At 36.4% G+C, this 11,832-nt stretch overlaps 1 protein-coding gene across 1 annotated transcript; it reads right to left on the reverse strand.

Moving 5' to 3' along the window:
* Positions 1 to 328: 328 nt before the first annotated feature.
* Positions 329 to 9,469, reverse strand: LOC311283659 (adhesion G protein-coupled receptor E3-like). The gene is made up of 12 exons (XM_084398212.1): positions 9,444 to 9,469; positions 9,166 to 9,243; positions 8,863 to 9,049; positions 8,609 to 8,725; positions 8,304 to 8,485; positions 8,033 to 8,194; positions 6,571 to 6,777; positions 1,383 to 1,615; positions 1,231 to 1,297; positions 1,024 to 1,115; positions 772 to 934; positions 329 to 609 (listed from the first exon to the last, which is right to left on the reverse strand). The coding sequence occupies exons 3-12, from the start codon at positions 9,026 to 9,028 to the stop codon at positions 550 to 552; spliced, it is 1,449 nt and encodes a 482-aa protein (XP_084254338.1). The 5' UTR covers positions 9,029 to 9,049; positions 9,166 to 9,243; positions 9,444 to 9,469; the 3' UTR covers positions 329 to 549.
* Positions 9,470 to 11,832: the final 2,363 nt, after the last annotated feature.

Here is an 11,832-nt window from a genome sequence, read left to right on the forward strand (position 1 = left end):
AGCAGGGTGTTCAAATACTTATTTTCCTCACTGTATATGCAATTAGAGATATTTTGTAATACAATTTCATTCAAATAATACAGGTAAACCTGAACAAAAGCAAAATCTATTCATTTGTATTTAAATACACCATTTAAGCCAAATGAAAATACAGATTCATTTTGAATGAGGCATTAGCTGTTCATTGAGTTACTTTAATAGTATATTTTTAAATGTATATCACAAATACCCATAAAACCTGTGGTCCTCCATCCTGAAAATACATTTTGTATTTATATGACATATTTTGTGAGGTGTATGAATATTTAAAATGATATACTGTAAAATGTGTCCTTACAGAAGAAACAGTCAGCTTTCTGAGCTTGACGAACAAAACTATAATTTATAACATAACTGATAACATAATATAATAAATAACTGATTCCATGCAATTTAAATTAATTTGTTATTTCCCTTAACCATGCACACACAAATAGTTTTCAGTTTCTTTCTTTTTTTTTTTTTTTTTTTTTGCCAACATTTACATATATTTAAGTTTAGCTGGAGTCCTCAGTGTTGTTGGCATCCACAGCAAAGACATCTGAAGAACTTCATGTACTGCTGTCTAACCTGGACAAGAATGACACGAGATGAGCTGAAACTCATGAACCGTAATGGAGTTTGTTTATGTTAAACAGGTAAGGAAAGAGACTAGATATGCATTTTTAGATGTGTTTCTTCCTTATACTGTCTCTGGAGACACTGAAATGGTTTACTTGGAAAATGTCTGACCTTATTATTGAGGACACAAAAGACCAGGAAGATGAAGGTTCCCTGCTGGGAGTTCAAGATCACGAAGAGGATCTCCAACTCCTTACTGCCATTAGTGAAGAAACCCAGAATCCAGGAGCAACCAAGAATCACAAACTGAGCCAGTGTTTTAAATACCATAATCCTGCAGAGAAACAGAAAAAAAGAGATTTAATATGGCTTCCTTGATTAAATATTCTTGTTTTAATAAAGCAATTCAATCATGTTTGTTACTTGGTTTGTTTCATCTTTGAAACTTCATCGTTCAAATTTTTGAGAGTTGAGTTCAGATTGATGATGATCTTGATGAAAAGAATTGTGTTTGACTGCAAGGTAAACAAAAAAATAAAATAAAAAAATAATAATAATATTGATTAATCAAACATTTTTTTTTCATTTAATACAAAGTCATGAGCAAAATTAAACAATAAATGTGTTTACTGATAGAATCACGCAAACCGGTCCCAGAAAACTCCAGATAAAACCTTGATCGATTTGAATCCAGCACCTGTTTGGAGGAAGATAAAGTAAAAAAATCAATGAACAAACATGGATGAAGATTTTGAGCAATGAGTCACTCAAATTAAACTCACTGTTCGCTGCCGTATCCTTCAGGAAGCAGCCCGACAGACACGGCCACCACAACCAGAGCAACCGTATATCCAATCACACACAGGAATCCACTGCTAAGCACCTCCCTCTTTTTGGAGCTGATCTGTGATAGGTTCTTCACACAGATGAAGAGCAGCACAGCTTCAATGAACATCCACACAAAGCCGGAGAGAAAGAGGAAGTGCAGCACACCTGATATCACGTCACACAACACCTGGAGATCATGAGAGACGGTTATGAGGATTCTCAGTGAGACTGTGCTGAGCTGTAGGCAGAGGTGGAAAGTCCAGGTTCAGAAAGTCCTCCTCAGTATTTTGTTCCAATCACCTGGATTTGCTAATTCAGCCAGGAGAGAGAACTAATTAGTGAAATCAGCTGCACAGCAAAAACTCCAGTGTTAAATGAACTGGGAGTTTATTTGGCTCCAGACTCAAGAGTGTTAAAGGGGTGATGAACTGAGAAATCAAAATTTACTTGAGCTTTTGACATATAAGAGATCATCATACTATAATAATATCCTGTACGTTTCAGAACTGAAAACTACCTTGTTAGTCCAATAAAAGCTTTTGTAGACATCAGGCTCAGCAAACGACTAATTTTTCAAAGTGGGGATCTATGACGTCAAAGAGGATAAAACACCGCCTCCACAAAATAAGATCAACGCCTACTTCAACACGGCCTGTTTAGCCCCGCCCACTGATTCGCCCAAACATGCTAAATAACATAGGACGACATGATGATTGCTTACCGGATCGAGCTACTTCCAAGCAATAAACATGCTGTTTACTAAATATTGTGCAGTGCCTGGTTGTGGAAGAAGACAGTCTGCATAAGCTTCCTTCGGATTCCAGCATGGTTAAACTTTATTAAATCAGTCAATCACAATTTCCCGACACGGATCTGCCAGCAACATGTAAGTAACCATGTGTACTCTAATGCCTGATCTGCGATCAGTGGTTTCTGTGTAATTATTCAAGTTCAGATTCTCTTAAAATCGTTCAATACTGTTTATGCATCAGTGACTAAATGATCAACTTCACATAATTTCTCGTAGTATTATGAAAATAATCCTTTTAAAACTGTTATTAAATTAGATTAAATCAGAAAGCGATCAAAGAACGATCCCTTTCCATTCGCCCAAGCTGTCAATCAAACAGCACAGCGCGAGCCGCGAGAGCTTATCTGGACACTTACCAAACGAAATAATGACACTGTTACACTACACAACGAAGCTCTTACTGTGTATTCACATCGTGTTTGCATTGTGATTTGGTGTAAGCATTTGTGAGAGTGCAAAAATTGCGTTGCAATGATAAGATCTTTATTCACGCGATCAACAGACTGTCTGTCATCTGCTCAGTCAAAGCTCATCATGCTGCAACCTTTCATGTGATGGAATAGATTTAAATATAATGCTTTAAACGATACTTTTCACGATTTGTTAATCTCGATAGCTGTAATAGTAAAAACGTAGTACCAGTTTTCGAGAGAGTTCATGTAATACTACACTGTTAGCCCTTGCTGTAAAAAAAGGCGTAATTCAGACAGTATCATACCATTTTCCATTAAAACAGTAATATACCGTAGAAAACAAAAATAGCCTACAGGAATATACTGTAAATGAACAGTGCTCAAAATCGACACTCAGAGGCTGTTTTCCCAATCACACCCTATACCCTCATTCACTATTCCCTACATTAGTTCACTAATATAGTCCACTTGACAGAGTGAATGAAAAGAAGTGAGTGAATTGAGAAACTGATGAACACCTGATAAGCAGAATCACTGAAGAAAAAAGAGAAACACAAAAACTACAATTGACTTCCAGCAACACTGAGTGTGAAACCAGTTTACAAACCAGTTTACGATTATTTCTTTCATACATGTACAAAGGTTCTTGTTGAGAATTAACAGAGATTTAGTTAATAATAAAATTTGTTGTCACCATGATGGAGATCAGTATTTGCTTTAGTTGGTCTCTTGTCCCTTAACTTCTTACCTTTCATCTCTCTCTGACTGCTGTAACAGTGAGTTTATAAAACACATTTGTTATGGCAAGAAAAAAAAAAAGAGGTAGTTTATAAGGTGTTTCTATTCTTTTGTGATGATGTCACAGTCATCTTGGATTATCTGATTTTCAGATTTTTCCTGTATATATTCATTGAAATTATGGGTATGTCATATTTAGCATAAATCTGTGTATCTACAAAATGAAATAAAAAATTCTGTAATCATGTCTTCTGAAAATTAACAATCATATTATAGTGCATTCAATTTTATTTTACTCCTGCTTGACTCAGACACACACAGACATCAACAATCAGCACATGAATCTCAACAATGGTGAAAAGTTTCATGTCGCAATGCATGCTGGGTTCCAGGATAATATAAAACTCCCAGCATGCACTGCTGCATGAATAATAAAAAAAAAGAAATATTGCCACCATTGTTGAGATTAATGTGCTAAATTGTGATATCTCTGTGTTTCTAAAACATAGTGGAGCTTTATTTTTGGTTTATGCATGATGTGTTTAAAAAAAATGAGTCATTGCAATTTATTGCTGTAGTTTCACAGTGGTGCTAATGTAACACTTTTGATTGAGGATAAAACTCTGAATGAATAAGAATGAATTCCTTAGTGAATGAACAGGCAATATGATGATTTTGTCACCATAAGCATTACAACCGCAATCATTCATAAACTGTGTGTGCACAAGTGTGACTTACAAAAACACAGTAGCAAAAGAAAAATGAATGTTTTAGCATCTGCATCCCTACTAAAGCAAGCACTGATCTCTATAATGGTAACTTCAAACAAACATTTTCAATAACAACTTCTGTATGACAGAAATAAAGTCATACTGGTTAATAATAAGTGTAATAATGTGTAATGGCTGGAAGTCAGTCGTAGTTATTGTGTTTCTCTATTTTCTGTTCTTGTGTTTCTCTTTTCTTCAGTGATTCTGCTTATTAACAGCAGGTGTTCATCACTAATGCTCAACAATCACTTACATATTCTCTTAATTATCTCACTGCAACACTGTCTCAATGTTACTTTTTACTCATTGTAGTGTGGATTTCCTGTGGGGTTGAAAGGGTTAACAGTGTAAGATAAAAAGTCACACCCACAAAATGTATTTTAACAGTAATAAACTGTAAGATATAAAACTGTTTTATACTGGCAACACTGTTGCCAGTAGTTTACTGTAAAATAAATTTTTTGGGTCACCATTGTGCAGAAGAGTAGAGCCTGTGCTTCAGTCCAGGAGAAGATCTACAAACATTGATGATATGCTGCATGTTGCTTTATTTAACAGGCTGTGACTGTGTAGTTGCTGGTCCAGTGGAAATCTCTTTATGTTCAATAGTTTTTTAGTGGTCTCAAATGAAAGATGTTCACAGTAATACTTTGCTCACATTATTAATGCATTATACATTTTAGTTAATACATTTAAATGACAGTTGGTCAATTTAAGGCAGTCGGTTTCTGCAAGTGTAATTAGTTCATTTGAATTAGAATTTAGTGCATTTTTACAGAAACAAACTAGATTACAGTAAAGAACTGTACAATTAACAGTATTTTACTGGCAACAGTGTTGCCAGTATTTTACTGTAAAAAAACCCGGTTAGGTCTAACAGTGTAGCTATTTCATATGCAAGCATGTCAGCCAATCACAGCAGTGGGCGTTTGCACTGCAGTCTCACAGCAGACACGCCCCTTAAAACGGAGCGTTCAAATCTGAGCCTGAAATCAGGCTTGGAAAAATGGCTTTTATTTATAAATTATGACAATTTTTGATGTAAAAATCATACTAACATTATAAGGGCACCCCAGGAAACATTATAAAATAATAAAACAATCCAGTTCATGACCCCTTTAAAGTGTTCAAATATGAGTGTTAAATTAACACTCAAGAGTGTTAAAGTTAATGAGATAATTAAGTGATTGATTGAGTGATGATTGACCATTATTGAAGACACCTGATGTTAACAAGCAGAATCACTGAAGGAGAAAAATCACAATTTTAGTCACCGTTATGGAGATCAATGTTTGATTTAGTTGGGCAGTTGACCTTTAAATATTTAACTTTAAATTTTGTTTGGCTGCTGGAACTGAGTTATAACAACCAGATAAACAAAGAGAAAAGGTGAACAGGTGGTGTTGCTTATATTTTAATATAATCATCATCATTAGACCTGAATCACTGAACTCATTTAGAGCCTAATCTCTGACTTAAATGTATATTGGTCATTACAGCATCACAGTGATTCTACAGAATAAGGTCCAGATTTTTCAATATAATCCAAATGATTTCTTAAAAGTTGTTCTGATATAAAAAATAAAACAAAATCTTTCTTTAAGGCACACACAGACATCAAGATTCAGTGTATGATTCTCAACAATGGTGACAAAAAGAATATTACTAAGACAATTCATATCATAATTTATTCATACTGCAATGCATGATGGGAGCAATGAAGGAGTCTTGATTGGTGGCACCCAGAATGCACTGCAACATGCTTTATTATTGTCACCATTGTTGAGAATCACAGGCTGATTATTGATGTCTGTGTGTCCAAATAAAATACTTCTTTAAGGTCTTTTGATCAGAACAACTTTTTAGAAATCTTTTTGATTATATTGAAAATTCTGAAAATAGTATACTGAAGAATCACAGACTGCTGTAATCAACAAAGTAAACCTAACTCTCTAAATGGGTTTTGTGATTCAGGTCAAATGATGATTATGCCAAAACATAACCAACACCACCTGATCAACTTTCTCTTTGTTCATCTGAGAGTTATAACTCAGATACAACAGCCAAACAAAATCTAATGTTATTAGTTTAAGGGTCAAGAGCCCAACTAAAGCCAACACTGATCACCATAATGGTGACTTTAAAAAAACTGATTTTCTCCTTTGGTGATTCTGCTTGTTAACATCAGGTGTCTTCAATAATGCTCAATCATCACTCAATCAATCACTAAATTATCTCATTAACTTTAACACTCTTGAGTCTGGAGCCAAATAAACTCCCAGGAGAGTTAATTTAACACTGGAGTTTTTGCTGTGTGAGTTCATGGGTGGAATAAACATATGGCAGGACTTTTACTTTCTGACCCCTGGACTTTCCACCTCTGGCTGTAGGGCTCCTTCATCATCCTCACCTGATGAGGGCGTATGAGGCTCAGGAACTGTTGTGTGAGCAGGAACAGAAGGTGAGCCAACAGCAGACTCATGCAGATGTTGATTCGAGCCACATTATTCACTCCAGGACTCCACTGACAAAGGGCAAAGGTCAACAGGGCCAAACTGAAGAACACCAGCCCAACTGGCACACACACCAAATTCAACAGGTCCAGCAGTGAGTCGCTCTGAGGAAACATGTCAGAGTCCATCACAGCAAAATCCCCAGTGTTAAATTAACACTGAGGGTGTGAATTATATAAACTCTGAGCAGAGTGTTAAATGAACACTGAAGCAGTGTTAAAGTAAATGAGCTAATTAAGTGATTAATTGAGTGATGATTGACCATTATTGAAGACTCCTGATGTTAACAAACAGAATCGCTGAAGGAGAAAATCACACATTGTAAGTTACCATTATGGTGATCAGTGTTTGCTTTAGTTGGGCTCTTGACCCTTATATGTTTACTTTAGATTTAGTTTGGCTGCTGGTAGTGAGTTATAACAGCCAGAGGAACAAAGACAAAAATTGATCTGATGGTTATGTTTATGTTGTTGATTACAGCATAACTGTGATTCTGCATATCTAGAATTTTAGATATAGTTCAAAAGATTTCTATTTTGAAAAAAAAAGAAAATCTTTCTTTTAGGCACTCACAGACGTCAAGATTCAGTCAATGCATCTCAACAATGGTGACGAGCAGAATATACAATTAGGAAAAGGAAATTACTAAGACAATTCAGATCACAATTTATTCATACCGCAATGCATGATGGGAGCCATTAATGAGTTGTGCTTGGTGGCAGCCAGAGGAAAAGTTATTGTTACCATTATTGAGATTCACAGGCTGATTATTGATGTCTGTGTTTCTAAATACATTTATTTAAAAGTCTTTTGATCAGACCAATGTTTATTAATTATTGGATTATATTAAAAATACCTAAAATCATATGCTGTAGAATCACAGAGCTGCTGTAATTATCAAGTTAAACCAAATTATCTCAATAAGTTTCATTTTTCAGATCACAGCATGATTATGTCAAAACATAACCAACACTATCACATCAAACTTTACTTTGTTCATTTAACTGTTATAAATCAATAACAGCAAACAAACAACAGTAAAATTTAAAGTAAACATATAAGGGTCAAGAGCCCAACTAAAGCAAACACCCATCACCATAATGGTGACTTACAATGTGTGCTTTTCTCCTTCAGTGCTTCTGTTTGTTAACATCAGGTGTCTTCAATAATGCTCAATCATCACTCAATTATTCACTTAATTATCTCATTAACTTTAACACTGCTTCAGTGTTCATTTAACACTCTGCTCAGAGTTTATATAATTCATACTCTCAGTGTTAATTTAACACTGGGGGATTTTTCTGTGATTAGTGCCAGATCTGTGCCGTTCTTCAATGCTCACTATAAATGTTCTCGTACCTCTGGTGGACGGCTGGTTTGCATGATGAGAGCGAATGTGGAGAGATGAACACAGGAACACACAGTGTAGCTGCTGTTGGTCTCTAAAACAGAACAACCATCTACAATCCACTCGCTGATATTCCAGTACACACAGGACAGAGAACCGTTGGGCTCAAACTCCTGCAGAAAGAAGAAAGAACATGAAGAAAATATTACAACACTGAATATTAGATGTTTTCAGATGTTCATCAGTTCTCAGGCTGGACAAAAACACATTTCAGTCTCTCACTCTGATGTGTTTGAGGGTGAAGTTGACTGGTTTGGTGAGTTTAGTGTTGGTGGTTTTGGGAAGAGTAGCTGAGATCACAGTGGACATCATGGTTTTAATCGTGTCATTTGATGTGTTGAAGAAGTCTGGCTTCAGTAGATTCTCCATTGTGTTATAACTCATGAAAGCCACAGCAGCTGATCCTGTGTGACAGAAACAGAAGCTTACATGCAATAAACCAAATCAACATTATTTTTTTATTGTTGTTAGTGATGACTCTTTCTAGTTGTTTTGTTCATTTAATCAAACTAAAACCTGTCACATACTGTCATCGTTGTTCTTGGCAATCCCGATGAGATCAATGTCCACAGAAGAATTTTTCGTGTTAAGTCGAGGGATTTTATCTAAGGTTGCATTTAGTCCAACGATGAAGACTTGTACCTCTGATTAAAAAAATACAGTTATGCAAATGATTCCATATTAACAATTAGGCCATCTAAAAAAAGTCAAAAGGTCCTCTAGACTTGAGCACATTAAGTCAGTAATTTCACAGTATATTCATAGTTTGGTTTTCACTTACCCACAGTGTCAAGAGTAAAATTGACATTGGCATATGTGTCTGTCGGCTTCACCAGCATGGACACCAGCTTCTCACTGGCTTTTAACACACGGTTTCCATCTGACACCAGTTTATTTGGGTCAGCAGATGATGACACTAAAACCGTCTCCGATGTGTTGATGACCATATTAAAAAATGTTTTCACATCCTATTTTAGTAATCATATAAATAGGATTATTTGTAAAGTTGAAACAAAAGAAAGCATTGCTACAGGACAATTTATGTAAGTGACAAATAATGATTATTTTGTCATTTTTGTCTTACGGTCAAGGGGAGCACTTCATCTGTAATGTTCTCTATCCGGTCAAGAAGATTTTCTACACATCGCCCTATGGTCTGACTCTGAAATCACAATTGAGCTTTAAAATAAACTGAAAACTGAACATGTGTGCACTGTGGAGTATTTGAGGTCAAATAAAAGTTAATTGCTCTAATATACTACTACATATTATATACAACAACACTGACAATAATACAAAACAGTACAGATTACTTTGCATTATTGAGCTGTTGTTACAGAAATATACCCTGCAACAACTTACCTTGCATTCGTCCTGCAGTGAGATAATCAGACCTGGAATGAGAAAAGTCTTATGAAATCATTTTAAATTTCTTTCAGAATAAAATTCCTTTCCTTTCATTTGAGTGGGACTGGGTGATGTTGTGGTGTTCTCCGTGAAGACAATTGTTAAGAGGAGCTGCTTTTGAGAGCTACATTTCAGTCTCACCTGCAGTAGTGGGACTGATTGATGTTGTGGAAGACATTGTCAGCAAATGACCTGTAAAATTTACGAGATGGAAAGAGATGCCAAGTGAGAAATTAAATTCTATGTTCTTTATGAAGACATTTCAATATCAGTCGAGTAAAACATCATCCTCACCTGTAGAAGTAGAACTAGTAGAGGTTGTGGAAGTGACGGGCTGTAAAGCAACTAAAACAATAACAGATGGAAACCGATGTTAGATCAGATTCAGATGCTGTTCTTCATGAAGACAATTATTAAGAGAATCTTTTTTGAAAGCCACATATTAGTCCAGCAACACATTAACCTGAAGTAGTGGAACTGGTCAATCCTGTGGAAGTGACAGGCAGTAAAGAAACTGAAAACATAACAGATGGAAACATGTTAAATTATACTCAGATGATGAAATACTCGTTCTTCATGAAGAAAATAATTTCTTTCTTTTTTTTTTTTTTTAAAGGTCACATTTAATCTAGAATCATCCTCACCTGTAGATGTAGAACTAGTAGATGTTGTGGAAGTGACGGGCTGTAAAGCAACTAAAACAATAACAGATGGAAACCGATGTTAGATCAGATTCAGATGCTGTTCTTCATGAAGACAATTATTAAGAGAATCTTTTTTGAAAGCCACATATTAGTCCAGCAACACACATTAAACACATTTAATCTAGAATCATCCTCACCTGTAGATGTAGAACTAGTAGATGTTGTGGAAGTCATAGGCTGTAAAGCAACTGAAACAACAGATGTTAAATCAGACTCAGATGTTGAATTGCTGTGTTCTTCGTGAAGCACATATTAGTCCAGCAACACATTCACCTGAAGTAGTGGAACTGGTGGATGTTGTGGAAGTGACAGGCAGTAAAGACACTCTTGATACAGGAGATCGCTGATCGATTGCTCCTGTCTGCCTCGCTGCCTGCTGTGAGTGTGTTTGTTTGCTTCGGTGCTGTAAGCTTAGCCTTGTATTTCTTTGTTTTGAACCATCATTTACTACCATTTCTAGTTGTTTATACTTCTACATTTTACCCAACATCTCAGATTAACCTGACATCGCTAGCTTCTGTTATTAGTACTACTAGCACAAAACGCTAGTAATTCGCTAGCCTGTTAACGCGCCACCCGTGCGCTCAGCTATTTTTATTTATTTATTTTTCTCTCGCGCGTCCGCGCCTTTGAGTTCATAAAAAGCTCAGGTGAGTAAGAATCAGTCAACAAACACGGTGAGTAATGTCTTGTCCTGTTATTGTCACCTGCACTTCATGTCACATGTTTAGCATAGCCTTCTCTGTCGGCAATATAGGATTTATATGTGATAAATGTAAGGAGACAGGTAGGTTGACAGAGAAGATTTCAGAATTAGAAACACGCATCCAAAATTTAATTGAGGATAGTAAGAGTGCTAGTGCTTTAGATGTTTTGGATGCGCATAGCATAGTGAACACTTTACATGAGTCGGTTCCGGCTGAAGTAGAGCCTGTGCAGCCGGGCAAATGGGTGACAGTGAGGGATCGCTCTAGTCGCGGATCTAAAAACCACTCTTCCGTTTCGATTACCATAACAAATCGATTTGCCCCGCTCAGTGAAACACCCACTGAGAATGATTGTGCCCTAGTTATTGGCGATTCTATTACACGGAACGTGAAAATAGAGACACCAACCACCATAGTCACATGTTTGCCGGGAGCCAGAGCGCCTGACATCAAAGCAAATTTAAAAGTGCTGGCTAATGCTAATCGTAAATTCTCTAAGATCATTATTCATGTCGGCACTAATGATGTTCGACTCCGCCAGTCGGAGATCACCAAAATTAATATTAAAGAGGTGTGTGAACTTGCAAGTACGATGTCAAGGACTGTAATTTGCTCTGGCCCCCTTCCTGTTCGCAGGAGTGATGAGATAGTTAGTAGATTGTGTTCGCTTAACGGTTGGCTGTCTAAGTGGTGTCCGCTTAATAATATAGAATTCATAGACAATTGGAAAAGTTTTTGGGGCAAACCTGAACTGTTGAAAAGAGATGGTATTCATCCCTCCTGGGATGGTGCTGCTCTTCTCTCTAGTAATATGGCTCATAGTCTTAGAGCTCAAACATGACAATCTGGGGCTCAGGTCAGGAAGCAGACAGACTGGCTAAACCGACCGTCTGCTAGCGGCCTCGCGTCACCAAGGTCAGATAAATCCCATCA

This window comes from Rutilus rutilus (genome assembly GCF_951802725.1).
Source record: "Rutilus rutilus genome assembly, chromosome: 2".
In the NCBI taxonomy this organism is placed as follows: domain Eukaryota; kingdom Metazoa; phylum Chordata; class Actinopteri; order Cypriniformes; family Leuciscidae; genus Rutilus; species Rutilus rutilus.

Bases quoted from the DNA above. Each gene is read 5' to 3' on its own strand.
- LOC311283659 (XM_084398212.1), bottom strand. From the start codon at position 9,028: ATGGTCATCAACACATCGGAGACGGTTTTAGTGTCATCATCTGCTGAC. The intron at 8,486-8,608 runs GTATGTGACAGG...TCTGTCACACAG, and splicing joins TGCCAAGAACAACGATGACA to GATCAGCTGCTGTGGCTTTC. The intron at 8,195-8,303 runs GTGAGAGACTGA...TTCTTTCTGCAG, and splicing joins TCACCCTCAAACACATCAGA to GAGTTTGAGCCCAACGGTTC.